Below are 18,648 nucleotides of genomic sequence, written 5' to 3'. Positions count from 1 at the left end.
TAGTTTAGTACATATTTATTGAAAAAAAAAAAAAAAACCACATGTAAGTGGATCTAAGCAGTTCAAACCTGTGTTACTCGAGGGCCAACTGTAATGAACTTAACAGTTACATAATTTTTATTAGAATACTTACAGTGTCATCAAGTCAGCCAGATTTTGAAAAATATGACTTGAGGTTATCACTAATAGCCAATATTTATTTTCTGAGTTATCTGAGGATACCAGGAATATGAGCATACACTTCATATAGCTCATAAAAATGGAAAACTCTTCTGTATATTGAGTAGAAATGTGCCACTATGTAACTATCCACTGATCCTAACTGTACCCTATGGAATATAATTTTCATTTTGTTGATTTAATTTTCTGTTACTTTCATCAGTGTTTTCACTGGAAGGAATGAAACCTATTTTAGGTTTATTTCATTCACTCCACCCTAACCTATATATCCGAAATTTGATCATAGAGCCCCTTTTTCATAAGAATTTTAAAGATAACTTTAGGTTTAACTACATTAAGAAGGATTATAAAGTATTTTCTGCTTGGAATCAGAACATGATTAAACAAATTTCCCTACAATTCTACAATCCATGTAACTGTTAATACACATGTGGATACTGTTACCCAAAATATTATCTGTTCACATACTGAGGAAGAAGAGAAGCCTTGTCTGTATGGACCTGTGTAGGAATATAGGTCTTCTCCCAAAAGGAGGCTAGAAAAAGTCACAGATCTACGTTAAGTCAGCCAGAGATCATATCTTCTACAACTGCACATGATATAAAAGCAGAATGAGTACCTGAAAAATTCATTATAGAATATGTGAGAGAAGTAATACTGAACATTCATGACTAAATTGGCACCCATGTTATCAAAGTCATCTAGATCTATCAGAAATAGATTTGGTGATGACCATGTCATCTCTATTTGCAGATGATACAATATTACATATAGAAAACCCTAAAGACTCCACCAAAAAACTGTTAGAATAAACTATTTCAGTAAAATTGTAGGCTACAAAATCAGTATACGAAAATCAGTTGTAACTCTGTACACCAATAACAAACTATCAAAAAGAGAAATTAAGAAAACTTCCATTTACAATAGCATCAAAAAGAATAAAATGCTAGTTTTAAATTTAACCAAGAAGATGAAAGATCTATACACTGAAAATTATAAGACACTAATGAAAGAAACTGAATGAGACACAAACAGATAGATATTTCGTGTTCATGACTGGAAGAATTTAACATTGTTAAAATGTCCATCCCACCCAAAGCAATCTACAGATCCAATATAAACCCTCTCAAAATTCTAATGGTGTTTTTCACTGAAATAGAAAAAACAGTCTGAAAATTTGTGTGGAACCACAAAAGATCCCAAACAGCCAAAGCAATCTTGAGAAAGAAGAACATCCTAGAGGGATCGCGTTTCTGATTTCAACTTATAAAGTGATAGTAATCAAAACAGTATGGTACTGGCATTAAAAACAGAATAGAGAGGCCAGAAATAAACCCACTGGTTTATTTTATTACTACAGGCAACTAATTTTTGACAAAGCCAGGAATATACAATGAGAAAAGGATAGTCTCTTCAGTAAATGGTGCTGGGAAAACTGGACAGCCACATGTAAAAGAATGAAACCAGGCTTCTATCTTATACCATACACAAAAACTAACTCAATGGATTAAAGACTTGAACATGAGACCTACAACCATAAAACTAGAAGAAAATGTAGGGAGTAAGCCCCCTGACATTAGTCTTGGTGTTGATTCGACACCAAAAGCAAAGGCAGCAAAAGCAAAAATAAAGCAAGTAAGACTACATTAAACTAAAAAGCTTCTGCACAGCAGAGAAAACCATCAACAAAATGACAATGAAACCTATGGAATGGGAGAAAATACTTGCAAACCACATATCCAGTAAGGGATTAATATTCCAAAATATACAAGGATTTCATACAACACAATGCCAAAAAAAACAAGTAATTCAATTTTAAAATGGTCAAAAGACCTAAATATACGGTTTTTCCAAAGAAGACCTATAAATGGCCAACAAGTATATGAAGAGATGCACAAAATCGCTAATCATCAAGGAAATGGAAATCAAAACCACAGTGAGACACCACCTCACACCTAGGATGTCTATTATGAAAAAGAAAAGAGATAATATGCTGTGAGGATGTGGAGAAAAGAAAACCCTTGTAGACTTCTGGTGGGAATGTAAAGTTGTATAGCCATTATGGAAAATAGTATGAAGGTTCCTCAAGAAATTAAAAATAGTACTACTGTATGATCCAGCAATCCCATTTCTGGGTATATATCCAAAGGAAACAAAATCATTATCTCAAAGAGATATATGCACTTCCAATTTTACAGCAACATTATTCACAATAGCCACTGTATGGAAACAAATTGTGTCCATCAACTGATGAATGTATACAGAAAATATATTTTTACACACACACACATTGGCATATTATTCAGCCAAAAAAAAAAAAAGTCAAGCTTCATAGAAAAATTGTAGAAAAGTGGTTGCCAGGATTAGGAGATGGGGGAAATGGGGAGAAGCTGGTAAAAAGGTACAAACTTTAAGTTATAAGTTGAATAAGGTTTGAGGATCTAATATATAACATGGTGACTACAGTTGATAACACAACTGTATAACTGAAATTTGCTAAAAAAAGTAGAACTGAAATGTTCTCAACAGCGAAAGTAAATATATGAGGTGACTGATAGGTTAATTAACTTAATGGGGGGAATCCTTTTAAATGTATACATATATCAAGTCATCATGTTGTACACTCTAAATATCTTACAATTTTATTTGCCATTAAAAAAAAAAAAGCAAACTGACACCCATGTAATTGAGGCTATAGGAGAGAAACAGAACTGGTGGTGGTGACCATGCTCCCTGCAGGATGACTTTCCTTTCCTGACTTGGATTACTACCATACTCAGAGACACCCTGGCCAGGGAGCTTTATTATTAGGCTGTCACTTATTCGGAAACTTCTTAATCTGCCTAGAATAATAAATGATCTGCTAAGGATGCCAAATTTGCCCCCCAAACAGAAATATTTTGCCATCATTGCCATATACAAGCCTTCTGAGACAAAAACTAATGAAGAGAAATTCTCAAGAAAGAAAAAGATCACTTAGAGTTACCATTGTCATATAACCATTTTATGGCACCAGGAGATACAGACTTGGCAAAGGGGATAAAATCTTAAAATACATATTGGACCACACAGAACTGGAAAGCTGACCAGTTGTGCTTTGCTTCTTTCTCATAGGTTCTAAGTTGCCTTTTTAAGTGGGAGAAAAACATGGCTCAAAGATGACTATAGTGACATCCTGTTCATTTCATTATTTAAAGCTGAGGATCTGAAAGACTCAGATTATAGTAGCTATTTGTCTTGTGTGGTATGGATAGGCCAGATTGTGATATATGCAAATGGTCTCCTACTTACAATGGTTCAACTTAGCTATTTTTCAACTTTATGATGGTGTGAAAGCAATACACCTTCAGTAGAAAACATACTTTGAATTTTGGGCTGGTGACTAGTACAATACTCCCTCGTGATGCTGGACAGTGGCGGCAGCGGCAGCTCCCAGTCAGCCAAGTGATCATGAGGGTGAACAACGGATACACTTGTAACCATTCTGTTTTCCACTTTCAGTACAGTATTCAATAAATTATATGAGATATTCAATACTTTATTATAAAAATAGGCTTTGTGTTACATGATTTTTGTCCAGTTTTAGGCTAATGTAAGTGTTCTGAGCATGTTTAAGGTAGGCTAGGCTAAAAGCTACAATCTTCAGTAGGTTAGGTGTATTAAAAGCATTTTCAACTTATTTAAACTTGTTGACACTTTATTGGTCTGTTGCTTCATCATAAGCCAAGGGAGACACGTATTGTATTCAGAATTCTCTGTCAGTACAAGGAGTAACCAACCATGTATTCTCAAACCAATTCAAGGATAATAACTTCTCTAGGAGGAGTCCTCCTGGAGTTGGAATAAATATCAAACACTGACTTCAGAAACCATTTCTTCAAAGGAGCCACAATTTGATTTGATTTGATTGTAGAGCAATGTATTATGCCCTGGGGCATTTTGTAAACAATAAAGCATCAACCATCAGTTAATGTAGTTTATTAACAGCTGGGTGTGGTCAGGTAGAGCGAGGAAGAGTCCTACAAATACCACTAGCATCCCAAGATGACTGGGGATACCCATACCTGCACCTACCTGAGGAGCAACATCAGAGGTTTCATGCTGTAGGGGGCAGAGGGGTACAGGCGTCACTGAAACAGTCCAGCCATGCATTAAACAAACATGCAAATAACAATGACAGATCTTAATTTAGGGAAGGGTATGGTGAGAGAAAACCACTAGCGAGAATTGCTGCCATGTATTATGTAAATATTTAATTTTGAACAAAAATAATGAGCCATGAAAAGAAACAGGAAAATATGACCCATACATTAGAAAAACAGAAGGCAATGGAAACTGCCCTATAAGAGTGACCAAATGTCAGATTTCACAAAGACTAAAGAGTAACCCTTATAAATGTGTTCACAGAAATATTTTCACAGAAATGAAGAATGATGAAAGAAATAAGGGAAGATATAATGACAGTGTTGCACCAGGTAAATAATAAAGAGAGAGAAATTATTTTAAAAGAAATAAAAGAACTGAGTGGAAATCCTGCAGTTATAAAGCACAATAATTGAAATTTTAAAAATTCACTAGAGATGCATCACAGGGTATTCAAGCTGAAGAACAAAGAGAAAAACAAAAGAAAAAAAGTGAACAGAGCCTCAGAGAAAAATGAGACACCATTAAGCACACCCTTGTATACATAATGAGAATTAGGAGAGGAGAGAGAGACAGGAGGGGGGGAAAAAATCCAGGACTTCCCAGGTGGCACAGTGGTTAAGAATCTGCCTGCCAATGCAGGGGACACAGGTTCAATCCCTGGTCTGGGAAGATTCCATGTGCCACGGAGCAACTAAGGCTGTGTGCCACAGCTTCTGAAGCCTGCGTGCCTAGAGCCCATGATCCGCAACAAGAGAAGCCACCGCACTGAGAAGCCCACGCACCACACTCACTGCAACTAGAGAAAGCCCGTACGCAGCAACGAAGACCCAACGCAGCCAAAAATAAAAAGATATTCATTAAAAAAAAAAAATCCGAAGAACAGTGGGTGAAAACTTTCCAAACTTATTGAAAAAAACTAACCTATATACATCAGGAAACTCGGTGAATTCTGAGTAGGATGATAAGCTGAAAGATATCCACAAAAGATGCATCATAATAAAAATGCTGAAAGTCAAAAATAAGGAGAAAATCTTGAAGGCAGCAAGAGAGAAATAACTTGTGACTTACAAGGGTTCCCCCCCACCACCACCAATAAGACTAACAGCTTACTTCTCAGTGTAAACCATGAAGGCCAGGACACAGTGGAATAACTTTCAGAGTACTTAAAGAAAAACTTGCCAACCAGAAATCCTACATCCAGCAAAGCTATTTACCAAAAATGAACACAAAATAAAAACTTTTCAAGATAAACTAAAACTGAAGTTCTTCAATCTGAAAGCAAGTGACCCCAGATTGTAATTTGAATCCACATGAAAAAGAACACCAGTAAAGGTAATTAGGTAATTATGAAAGAATATAAATACATGTTTTCTCCTTTTCTTAACTGATTTAGAAAGAAATTGTATCAAGTAATAGATATATGTTACTGTTGGGCCCATAACATATAGAAAGGTAATATTTGTCTAATATATTTGCCAGTAACAGCACAAAGGAGGTGGGTGGGTGCAAAGTTGTATGGGCTGAGTAAACCATTGCATATAGTAAAGTAGTAATTATAAGAATATTACTGGGTTTGTAACATGAATAGATACTATATATAATGGCCATACTGCAGTATGGGGGTAAAGGGAACAGAGCTAGGGAATTCCCTGGCAGTCCAGTGGTTAGGACTCTGTGCTTTCATTGCTGAGGGCCTGGGTTCAATCCCTGGTCAGGGAACTAAGATCCTGCAAGCCATGCAGCACAGCCAAAAAGAAGCTGAGGGGAGGAGGGATAGAGCTATATAGAACTAATGTTTCTGTATATCACTGGAATTAAAGTAGTATAAATCTGAAGCTGATTGTCACAAGTTAAGATGTATATGGTAAACCTTAGAGCAACCTCGTAAAAAAAAACACCTCAATATAGTTAAAAAAAAATCATTAATTAAAATGCTACATTAGAAAATATTCACTTGGGACTTCCCTGGTGGTCCAGTGGCTAAGACTCCGCGCTCCCGGTGAGGGGGCCTGGGTTCAACCCAGGTCAGGGAACTAGATCCCACATGCCACAACTAAGAGTTCACATGCGATGAAGATCCCATAGGCCGCAACTGAGACCTGGTGCAGCCAAATATATAAATTTTTTAAAAAAGAAGAAAATATTCACTTATGCAAAAGAAAGCAATAATAGAGGAATAAAGGAACAAAAAGACATTAAAAGTTAAAAAATCAAATTCAACTATATCAATAACAGCATTAAATATAAATGGATTAAATAATCCAATCAAAAGAGATTATCAGACAGGATTAAAAAAAATCATGATTCATCTCTGTGGTCTACAGTAGACACACTTTAGATTCACAAGTAGAAATAAAATGAAAGTAAAAGGATAGAAAAGAGATATGCAAATAGCAATGCTGGAGTGGCTAGACTAATATTAAAAAGACTTTTAAAAAAATTACTAAAGATAAAGAGGAAACATTTTATAATAATTAAAAGGCCAGGGACTTCCCTGGTGGTGCAGTGGTTAAGACTCTGAGCTCCCAATGCAGGTGGCCTGGATTCCATCCCTGGTCAGAGAACTAGATCCCACATGCATGCCACAACTAAGGAGCCCACCTGTCACAACTAAGGAGCTCTGCCACAACCAAGACCCAGTGCAACCAAATAAATAAATAATTTTTTTTAAAATAATAAAAAATAATAGGACTTCCTAGGTGGCACAGTGGTTAAGAATCCACCTGCCAATGCAGGGGACATGGGTTCGAGCCCTGCTCTGGGAAGATTCCACATGCCATGGAGCAGCTAAGCCCGTGTGTCACAACTATTGAGCCTGTGCTCTAGAGCCCATGAGTCACAACTATTGAGCCTGTGTGCCACAACTCTTGAAGCCCACATGCCTAGAACCTGTGCTCTGCAACAAGAGAAGCCATTACAATGAGGCGCTCATGCACCACAATAAAGAGTAGCCCCCACTCGCAGCAACTAGAGAAAGCCCATGTGCAACAAAAAAGACCCAACACAGCCAATAAATAAATAAAATTAATTAATTTTAAAAAAGCTACTTGACTATTTGCCTTTCTGCATACATTTAAAAAATAATAATAATAATAAATAAAAGGCCAGTTCAGGAAAATATAACAGTTAAAAACATGTGCATCTAATAATAGAGCACCAAAATACATTTAGCAAAAACTAAGATGACTGAAAAGAGAAATAGATGACTCAACAAATAATAGTTGGAAACTTCAATGCCTCCTTTCAATAATGGATAAAACAACTAGACAGAGATTAACAAGGAAGAATTGCATGATATGATAAACGAGCTAGACCTAACAGACATCTCTATACCACTTCATCCAACAACAACAGAATATACATTCTTCAAATAAACATGAACATATTCCAAGATGGACCATGTGCTAGGCCATCAGACAACTTCAATAAGTTTAAAAGATAGAAGTAATACAAAGTATATTCTCCGATTCCAAAGGAATTAGATTAAAAATCAGTGGCAGGGAAGAAATTGGGAAAATCAACATATATGTCTAAATTAAACTGCAGGCTCCTAAATAACAAATGAGTCAAAGAGGAAGTTCCAAGGGGAATCAAAATTCTTAAATGAAAAGTCACAAAACACCAAAATTTAAGAAATGCAGCTAATGTAATTCATAGAGGGAAATTTATAGCTATAAATGCCTTTATTAAGAAGGAAGATCTTGGGACTTCCCTGGTGGTCCAGTGGTTGAGAATCCACCTTGCAATGCAGGGGACACCAGTTCAATCCCTGGTTGGGGAACTAAGATCCCACATGCCATGGGGCAACTAAGCCCAGGCACCACAACTGCTGAGCCCATGTGCCACAATTAGAGAGCTCACATGCTGCAACAAAGGATCCCGAGTGCCGCAACTGAGACCCAATGCAACCAAAAAGTAAATATTAAAAAAGGAAGATCTCAAACCAATAATGCAACCTTCCATGTTAAGACAATGGGAAAATGACAACCTATACTTAAACGAAGCAGAAGAAAGGAAATAATAAAAAGTAGAGCAGAAATTAATGAAATAAGACTAGAAAAGAAACAGAGAAAAGTCAATGAATCCAAAATCTGATTCTTTGAAAATAATCAATAAAATTCACAAACATTTAACTAGATTGACAAAAAAGAGGAAGGACTCAAATTAATAGAGTCAGAAATGAAAAAAGAGACATCACTACCAACCTTACAAAAGTAAAAAGGACTGTAAAGGAATACTGTGAACAAATGTAGGCCAAGAAATTAGATACCTTTTTTCTAATAGGTATAGATGAAATGGACAAATTCCTAAAAGACAAGCTACTAAAAGTTTAGAAGAACTAGATAATCAAAACAGACTTATAACAAGTGAAGAGATTGAATTAGTAGTTAACAGAAGAAAAAAAAAAAAAGCTATTCAAAAGGGAAAGCCCAGGCTCAGATGGCTTCACTGCTGAATTCTACCTAACATTTAAAGAAGAATGAATACCAAAACTGCACAAATTCCCACAAAAACAGAAGAGGGTGAATACTTCCCAACATATTTTTATGAAGCCAGTATTGCTCTAATACCAAACCAAAGACATGAGAAGAAAACTACAGACTAATAGTTCATACAAATAAGGATGCAAAACTTCTCAACAAAATACAGCAAACTGAATCCAGCAACCTATAAAAATAATTATATACCCTAATTAAGTGAGATTTATCCCAAGAATGCAAAGTTGATTCAATATCTGAAAATCAGTTACTGTAAACTCATATCAATAGAGTTAAAAAACAAGATCATCTCAATAGAAGCATTTGACAAAATCCAACATCCTTGCATGATAAAAAATAGTCAATAACTTAGGAATAAGAGAGAAGTGCCTCAGCCTGATAAAGAACATCTACTAAAAACCCACAGTTAACATCATGCTTATTAGTGAAAGAGGGGATGTTTTCCTGCCAAGACAAGAACAAGACAAGGATGTCTGCTCTTACCACTTCTCTTCAGCATTGTATGAGGTTCTAGCCAGGGCAGTTAGGTGAGAAAAAGAAATAAGATTGAAAAGGAAGAAGTAAACTGTCCCTATTTGCTGATGACATGATTTTATATATACAAAATGCTAAGTAATTAACTAAAAACTATTGGAACTAATAAAATTAGTTCAACAAGATGGCAGGAAACAGAAATATACAAAAATATTTTATTTTTATATACCTGCAGTGAACAACCTGAAAATGAGATAAAGGATATAACTGCACTCACAATAGCATCAAAAAGAATAAAATATTGGGAATAAATTTAACAAAAGAAGTCAAACTTTAAAAACTACCAAACATTGTTGAAAGAAACTGAAGGTCAAAATAAATGGGAAAATATCTCCTGTTCATGGATCAGAAGATTTAACATTGTTAAGATTGTAATATTCTCCTAAATGTAAGTGCTAAAACTATAAATCTCTTAGAAGAAAACAGAAGGCTAAATCTTCATGACCTTGGATTTGGTCTTAGATAGGATACCAAAAGTCCAAGCAACTAAAATAGAAAAAGAAAAAAATTTGGATGTCATCAAAATGTAAAACTTTTATGCTTCACAGGACACCACTAATAACGTGAAAAGACAACACATAGAACAGAAGAAAATATTTGCAAATCATTTATCTGATGAAGGACTTGTATCCAGAATATATAAAGAGCTCTTACAACTCAATAATAAAGACAAATCACCCAAATAAAAAATGAGCAAAGGATGTGAATACACATTTCTCCAAAGAAGATATACAAATTGCCAATAAACATGAAAAAAAAAAGTTCAGTATCACTAGTCATTTGGGAAATGCAAATCAAAACCACAAGATACCACTTCACACCCACTAGGCTGTGGGATAATACAAAAAGTGGGATAATAACAAGTTTTAGGAAAGGTGTAAAGTAATCAGAAGCCTTATATACTGCTGATGTGAATGCAAAATGGTGCAGCCATATTGGAAAACAGTATGACAGTTCCTCAAAAAGTTAAATATAGAGTTACCATATAACTCAGCAATTCCACTCCTAGGTATATACCCAAGATAAGTGAAAACATATGCCCACACAAAAACTTATACACAAATATTTATAGCAGCCTAATTTATAATAGCCAAAAAATGGAAACAACATGCATGTTTATCAACTGATAACTGGAAAAGCAAAATGTGGTATATCCATACAATGGAATATTATTCTGCAATAAAAAGGAATGAAGTACTGATATATGCTACAACTTGGATGAACCTGGAAAACATCACCCTAAGTGAAAGAAGCCAGCCACAGAAACCCACATATTACATGATTCCATTCATATGGAAGTCCAGAGTAGAGAAATGTGTAGAGACAGAGATTCGTAGTTGCTTATTGTTTGATGAGGGATGGGGTGGGATGAGGAGGATGGAGAATGATAGCTAAAGGGTATGGGGGTTCTTTCTGAAGTGATGAAAATGATCTAAAGTTGGCCATGATGATGGCTGCACATATCTGAATTTAGTAAAAACCACTGAATTATACACTTCAAGTTGGATGAATTGTATAATATGTGAATTATATCTCAGTTAAGCTGTTTTTAAAAAAAAAGAATAAGGGAGGTCTTTATGTACTATTCTGGAGTAATCTCCAAAATAAAACAAGATGCAGGAGAAAAAAAAAGAATTATTCCATATCCTATATGTAGGTTGTATATCCTGTAGTTACATGAATTTATAAATGTGCTAAAATTCATAAAATTGTGCAAAAGAGGGAAAAGTAATTTTACTGCATGATGATGTAAAAATATAAAATCTTTAAATATACAGTAGGAATTGAGAGAGGAGAGGTATTGTCACCAGACTTGGTAGTCCTGGTGTTGGACATCTGGGAAGTCTTCAAGAAGAAAGTCACACTTGCGAGTATCTTGAAGGATGATTTGGCTCTGGACGGATAGATATTTAAGGAGAGGTTTGATAATGAAAGGAAAATCATTTAAGACAAACGTTAACAATGGCCAAGAGTACAGAGTAGGGAATTTCTGACCATCTGGGGAGCATTAATTGTTTTTTTTTGTTTGTTTGTTTTTTGTTTTTGGCACACGGGCTTAGTTGCTCCGCAGCATGTGGGATCTTCCTGGAGCTGGGATCGAACCCGTGACCTCTGCATTGGCAGGCGGATTCTTAACCACTGCGCCACCTAGGAAGCCCCGCATTAATTGTTTAGTTTGCTGAAAGGAAGGCTGCACACAGGAAAGAAAGTAGATCAGATTGTGGATTTCCTTGCGTGTCAGATTGACAATACAACAGTGTTCAATTCTTATTGATGAACCATCAGAGGCGTTTGATCAGCACTCTGCCTTGGGGATGTTATTCCATGGGAACTGCTAATAAGTAAGTTGTAGACCAGTTAGTAGGCGGTAATACAGGTGGTGGAGATCTGAAAGAGACGGGAACAGATGGGATCAATATTGTGAAGAACGAGGCAGCTAGTTGGGGAGGGAGAAAAAAGTCCAAAACTTGGCTCTTCGGTTTTGAGTCTACATGACTGGGATGATAGTACTATTAGGAAAAGGAAAGAAAAGCAGAAAAGTTGATGAGTTAGGTTGGGATTTGTTTAGTTTCAGGAGCTGGGAGACCTCTAAATACGACACTTAATAGCAGTTACAGAGGAAAGCCCTGTGGTATGGTTGGCACCACACCCGCAGACTCAACCAACCTCAGATGGAAAATATTTGGGGGGGAAATCCAGAAAGTTATAAAAAGCAAAACATGAATTTGCCTCACAGTGGCAACTATTTACATAGCATTTAGATTGTGTTAGGTATGGTAAGTAATTCAAAGAGGATTCAAAATCTACAAGAGGATATGCATAGGTTATATAAAATGTGGGAGAGATATATGGTGATGCAGTCAGAAATTTGAGTTGGGAAAGTTGAAAGTCAGGGAAGCTCATGTTGAATAACTTCAAGTTTTTCCCATAAAATAAGAAGCAAGGTCATCCATAGAGAGGAAGGTAGGGAATAAAGTTGAAGAGTGTTTCTAAGCAGCTTTAAATATTTTCTTTAATTCTGCCCTTTGTATGAATGGAAAACAAATGATCCACATCAATTGTAATAGGTAGTATTTACTGAGCCTTTAACATCTGCTAGGTATCATGCTAAGAGCTTATTTCAAACTTAAAACATCCCTAACAGACAAAAGGTATTAGCAGTTTTATCCACATATTACAGAGGGTAAAAATGAAACAGAGAAAGGACTGGAAATAGCTCAAGGTTACCCAGCTAATCAGAGGTGCAACCAAGACTGAATACAAGATCTTAACTCTGAGCTCTTCACAAGGATGCTTTCTGAGGTTTTCCTTTCAAATTTCATTAAAGCAGCAAAATATTGGTTCAAGAATTTACATGGATTAAGGGGCTAGAATACAAAATATGTATTCCATGTACACAATGCAGTGTACTTTTAAAAAAGTTAACCTTTTAAATAAATGGAGAAAGTATGGCTTGTTTAATAAATGCATTGGGGCAGTTAACTATCCAATTTTTATTTTTTAAATTAATTTTGATCTCCTGTTTTAAATATATATCATACAGATCAAAACAGTGGTTGTCTATGGCAGGGTAGAGATAGACTTGGGGCACAGGGAACTTTCTAGGATAATAGGAATGTTCTATAATTTGATTAGAATGTTGGTTACATGGGGGCTTTTTTGGTTAAAATTCATTGAAATGTACATTTAAAATCTCTACATTCCACTCTGTAAATTTTATCTCAGTTTTAAAAAGGGAAGTCTATCTATAGACCTCCAAGACATTAACTTTTAAAAAGTAAGCTATAGGGTGAGGCATACAATATAATACCATTTATACAGAAGAAACAAAACAAAAGTTATTCCTGTGGATCCACCCTCACGTATGTAAATGTCTCATGATTTTGGGTCCAACTGCCCTACTCCACCAAGAAGTCCTTCTGCTAGTGTCAATCTTAGTGCTCTTAGGGTTTCTTTGTGAGATGCAAAGTAAAGAAAGACTTTTATATTATAACATCATTAGCTTAAGAGTACATGTCCCCATTGTTCATAATAGTCATTGGTATAATATTCTCCAGTGAAGAAAGACTCTTTCAGGAAATTCTAACTATAAAAAACATCATGTTGTTTGTATAGTGATTTTGAAACTAGTACATCACAGGCAGCCTTGCATGACGGGCTGTAATCAGGAGGTCTGAGTTCTTGTTCTGACTCTGCCACTTGATTAGATGGATATTTTGGAGCAATTCATTTAATCTCTCTGGGCTTCAGTTTCTTTGTTGGTTAAAAACATGGACTGAACTGACGACTGAGAGTCCACCCAGGCCTAAGATTCAGTAAACACTGTTTCTTCACATGGACTTTCTAAGAAACAGATCACTTGACCTACAGTGGACATATGGAAAGTCAGATTTTCTCTGCTTTTATATTTTGAAACAGGTGACAACCAAAGCCAAGCAACTGAAGGATTCAGTTACCTGCTCCCCAGGTGAGTCAGCACCCACTCCATCCCATTAATCTAAAGCCATGACTTCAAAACAAATCCCTTTTTATAATAACCTGTTTAAAAAGAATGGTGTAATAGTTTTGCCCATTGGACTCTACAGGTCATCTCTCTGAAAGGGATGGAATTACAAGCACCCACAAGCCATTCCAGCCCTGCACACACAGTAGTGCCAAGATGTACTACATAAGTGTGAAGAACTGTAAAAACCTTGTTCTTCTCTTGGGGGGGACGGGGAGCCAGTCTGCATCCTTTCCCCACACGGACCACCATGGACACACACACACACTCCTTCAGGACAGACCAAGCAGCTTCCCTAAGAATCTATGCTTCTCAGAATCCATTTCCTTCAAGACTAAGGGGAAATTTGTTAGAGCCCCCATACTTTTTGGCCTGGAACCAAGAAGTAAGAAAATGCCTCCTAAGTCTTCCAACTCCACTTAGATACAGGTCCCTGTACTCGATGTAACCAACCAGGCACCGGCAAGCCCTGAGATCTGGAAAAGTCTCCCCCCCGGGAAGGACTGGGCGTAGGGTTGGTTCTGCAGGCTCTGGGGAGGAGGGCATTTCCAGATTGCTTTCAGACCAGTGCAGCTGTTGATGTCGGCGTGGAGGCAGAAACGGGCAAAGAGCATTATGTGAAAGACGCTCCCCTCTGAGACAGTCTCCAGAAACATGCTCTTGAAAAGGCAGTGGGGAGCATGGGAGCAGTCAGGTGTGCGTGAGCAGGACAGGAAAGGCATGGCTAAGGGGGTCTCTAAACTGACACCTGTGGGTGCCAGGGGCATTCGTTTGCTTTTCTGTCAAACTGAGTCATCACAGTGTCACAGGAGGCAGCTTGGTGCAGGGGGCGAGCCCAGAGGAAGGTCTGATGGATTCACTCTGCTGGCACCCGTGGAATTAATAACTCTGGATTCTGAAGAACATCCTTCCTAACCTAGAAAGTGGCCGGTTATCCCTTCTGAAGGAGATCTTGGCATCCTCTGATCACAGTCTGACTCAGGGACCCCTATTCCTCAGGGTGGTGGAAGGACAAGGCTTGGAATCAGACAGAAGTGGGTTCAGATCCCACCTCTGCTGCTTCTGACACTGACCTCCCTGCTCTGTACAGTTGGGATAGGGATGGCTGTCTTTATAGAACAGTGTGATCATTTAAGTAAAATATATGCAGAATGCCCAGCGCACTGTCTGCTGTGGTGGAGGCGGCTGCCCGACTCTTGTCACCTGCACCGACCTTGCCCTTCCCCACCATGTGACCTTCCTTGCAGGAATGGTCAGACTCTCGGAACTCAGATCCACGGCTCAGAATTCCAGGCCCACCAGGACCGCCGCGGCCTTGCCGGACGACATCATCACCCAGCGGGACGAGGCTGAGCACGCCGGCGAGGGAGAGGAGGAGGAGGAGGAGGAGGACGGCGAGGAGGCCGAGCCGGGGGCGGAGGCCGCAGAGGAGAGCCGGCCTCGGCGGCGGAGGCCAGCCCGGGCGCCCGAGCCGGAGGAGAAGGTCCGGGGAAAGAGGCAGAAGGACTTCGACCTGTCGGAACAGCATGAGTCCAGCGACGAGGAGAGCCAGAGGAGAGAGAGAGCGCGAGCCGCGGAGGAGCCCTGGACTCAGAACCAGCAGAAGCTTCTGGAGTTGGCGTTACAGCAGTACCCAAAGGGATCCTCTGACCGCTGGGACAAAATAGCCAAGTGTGTCCCTTGCAAGAGTAAGGTGGGTGATGCCGGGAAGGCAGACCTCTGAGCGGCCGCGGCGGGTCGGCCGCTTTCCCGGCTCTTGCGCATCTTTCTGTTGCCTCATCTCTTACCTGCCAGTTACCTGCGGGTGGATTTCTCCTCACAGCCTGTGAATCTCTGAGGTCAAGATTCTAAGTTTAATCCTTATACAAACCAGTTAATTTTTTCTCAGCGAAACCCCCACACATAGATCATAAACTCCCCCCCCCCCCCAACAACAATGCAAGCTTCTGGAGCGATCACTCTCTTGGGGGGGGGGGGGGGGGGTGGAGTTTGAGAGCAACCCGGGCAGCATCCTCGTCGCCGTGAGGCCCGCGCAGGGTCAGGGCTCCATCGCGGACAGAGGCTCCCTTCAGCCAGCAAGAAGGTTTCCCACAGAATCACAGCCCCTCCCCCGCCCCAAGCACTTCACAGGTCTTTCACCAGGGGGACACGTGTGGTGGACGGTGTTGCCATGGTCACCAGTTCTGCCATGTAAGTTGTCTGGACTCAGCAGTAGCACCTGTTGACCAGAGGCTGCAGGTGGTGTTGGGCCGGGGGTGGGGGGCAGTGAGAGGCTGCCACCAGGGTCAGGTTCCAGCTTGTCCCCTGCAGCACATTCCTCCCTGTCCACAGCTCTTAGTTCCTGCTTAGGCACATCTGCAGAGAGCTCCCAAATACCAACCAGAGAGTAGGGAAGACGGGCGGCCCCTGTGGAAAGTCAGGCCCTGCCCGGCCTCGGTCTTCTGCTCTGACAGTTGGGAGCTGCAGAGCCTCTGGTGTGATCTTTTCAACTCTGGCCTTTCCTGACACACACAGCTTCCTGGGCTTCTTTCCTCGTAGCCATACCCTTCATCTAAGGCACCAGGAACACCCAGAAATCAAAAGAACCAATCTCTTCTGCCTTCTGTGCCTATCACTCAGTAGCCTGTGCACATCGATGTTCATTTACATTCTTTTTTTTTTTTTTTAATTGAAATTCGATGTTGGAAAATCTAGTTTGTGGCCATGGATGTCCCCATGCGTACAGGTCTAGTTATCTGTCACCTACTTTGAAATGATGAAGTTGAGAATTCCTGGGGAGAAAAATAAACCATTAGCAGTTGATCTCTTTGAGAAACATAGCTCCTCCCAGCCCCTGCAACTGGTTTGCCAGAAGTACTTATTTTCCCGGAATTTCTCTAGCATCTGACGGGACACAGGCATTTACATGTGTGATGAATTGACATGGGCTTAAAATGAAGGAGCTGGAACCGTGGATTCCTGTGGATAGAACACTCAAGAAACTCATTGCCTTGGGGTTTGGAAACCTTCCTGTTTCAGGGAGGAATGAGCAACCCTTTTTATTGTCCTGCAGGTGTTCCCCTTAAGCCTCTACATCAGAACCAGGTCCAGGGAAGGCTGCCCACTGTGGGGTGGCTCCCTGCACGTGGCATGCAAACCGCTGGGAACCCTGGGCCTTAAGGAGGAGCCTCTGCCTGAGGCCCACACAGGGCTGGGCTGGGCCCTCACCCCCGCAGGCCTGCTGCTCAGAAGCCCCAGGGTCCCCGTGCGCCCCAGAGGGGTGCAGGGCTGGCCAGGCAGCATGTGGTTATGGACAGGCTGATACTTTAGGCAGGTGGTCCTTGGGGATGCAGAAGCGGCACTTGTTAGAAGATTCTCTCAGAACACTGCTGAGCCAAATACCCCAGGAAGAGAATGAACAGCCATTCTTTGTCCAGGGCAGCTGACAGTCGTCGGCTGAGGAGCACAGACCAGTTCATGGACCTTAAGTTAGGGAAGGCTTATAGTGCCATTGAACAGAAACAGAAATGGATTCTGACAGGTACCTTGTGATAAACAAGAGCAGCGAGGCCCTTCCCCTGCTTCATCAGGGGTCCTCACCCCGAGGGGTGACAGCAACAGGCAGCTGGGGTCTGAAGCTGCTGGTTCTGCCGCCTGACAGGCTGGAAGGCCTCGGTGGGGTGGGATGAGCCAGAGGAAGAGTGTGGCACACTCCCCGCATGACCCCGCTGCAGGAGGGCCCCAGGGGCCCCCAGGGAGAGGCAGAGCCATGATGAGAATGATGTTGTGGGTGCTGGGCCTCGAGGTTTGGGCTTCTCTGAGGTAATGTGTTGTGATCAGGACGTCCCTGGGCACAGTGGCTAAGACTCCACGCTCCCAATGCGGGGGGCCCGGGTTCAATCCCTGGTCGGGGAACTAGATCCCACATGCATGCCACAACTAAGGAGCCAGTGAGCCACAGCTAAGACCTGGCGTGACCAAATAAACAAAATGTCACCAGATAAATGAACAAAATGTGTTGTGATCAAACGGTGAAGTATTAAAATGCTAAGTACCGATGGTGAGTCAAAAATCACCATCATAGGAACCACAGTCTCCTCCCCAGACAGCAGCCCACAGCCCCTCCCCCAGGGAGCACATCACACCTCCCGCCCCGGCAGCCAGGGAACGCCAGGCGGACAGCACAGACAGCCCTTGGTCAGCACTGCGCACGGCAGGCTCCCCCACGAGGGTCGCACTGATTGTAACTGTCACCTCTCTCTCTCTCTCTCCAGGAAGACTGTATTGCTAGATACAAGCTGCTGGTTGAACTGGTCCAAAAGAAAAAACAAGCTAAAAGCTGAATCCTCTGGAAGATGATGTTTACCTTTATTTTCCAAAAGGATTATTTTAAAAATCTTATGCAGAAATTTGCATTTTGTACCTCAGTATTTCTATACGTCATGTGCCTTAGTAAAAAAAAAAATAATTAAAAATTTTAAATAAATGTTGTGCTACGTTGTTTAAACAAATATTGTGTTAAAGGAGAAAAAAACGATTTGGGTATTTTATAGATTATTTTCTCTCTCATCACTGCAAAGTTTAATTTCCTGGAGAACAAACTGAATAGTGCTTTCTAACAGTCAGGCAAATGTATGATTTTGAAGGAACATATCAATGAACTAATGTGTAAGAATTAAAACTTAATTTGTTTCTTTGACCAAAGATCACACCAGTTAATGAGTAACAGAATGTCAGTATTTGGGAGAAAAAACCAGCTTGGTATTGAGCTAGCTGGCTAGGAGTAGTGTGGGGTTATCTTAACTG

The 18,648-nt window shown here is 40.1% G+C and overlaps 1 protein-coding gene across 1 annotated transcript in view; it reads left to right on the top strand.

The window, feature by feature from the left end:
- DNAJC1 (DnaJ heat shock protein family (Hsp40) member C1) overlaps positions 1–18,353 on the top strand; it is a 186,621-nt gene extending 168,268 nt beyond the window's left edge. Inside the window, exons 10-12 of the mRNA XM_057731493.1 lie at positions 13,779–13,827; positions 15,111–15,556; positions 18,117–18,353. Of these exons, the coding sequence (XP_057587476.1) occupies positions 13,779–13,827; positions 15,111–15,556; positions 18,117–18,185 (564 nt within the window). The 3' untranslated portion in view covers positions 18,186–18,353. The remainder of the gene's footprint in view (positions 1–13,778; positions 13,828–15,110; positions 15,557–18,116) is intronic.
- The last annotated feature ends 295 nt before the right edge of the window (positions 18,354–18,648 follow it).

The sequence above is a fragment of the Hippopotamus amphibius genome, chromosome 4 (assembly GCF_030028045.1).
Source record: "Hippopotamus amphibius kiboko isolate mHipAmp2 chromosome 4, mHipAmp2.hap2, whole genome shotgun sequence".
NCBI lineage: Eukaryota > Metazoa > Chordata > Mammalia > Artiodactyla > Hippopotamidae > Hippopotamus > Hippopotamus amphibius.
Note: the sequence above shows the minus strand (reverse complement) of the source record. Positions and strands in the feature narration are given on the sequence as shown.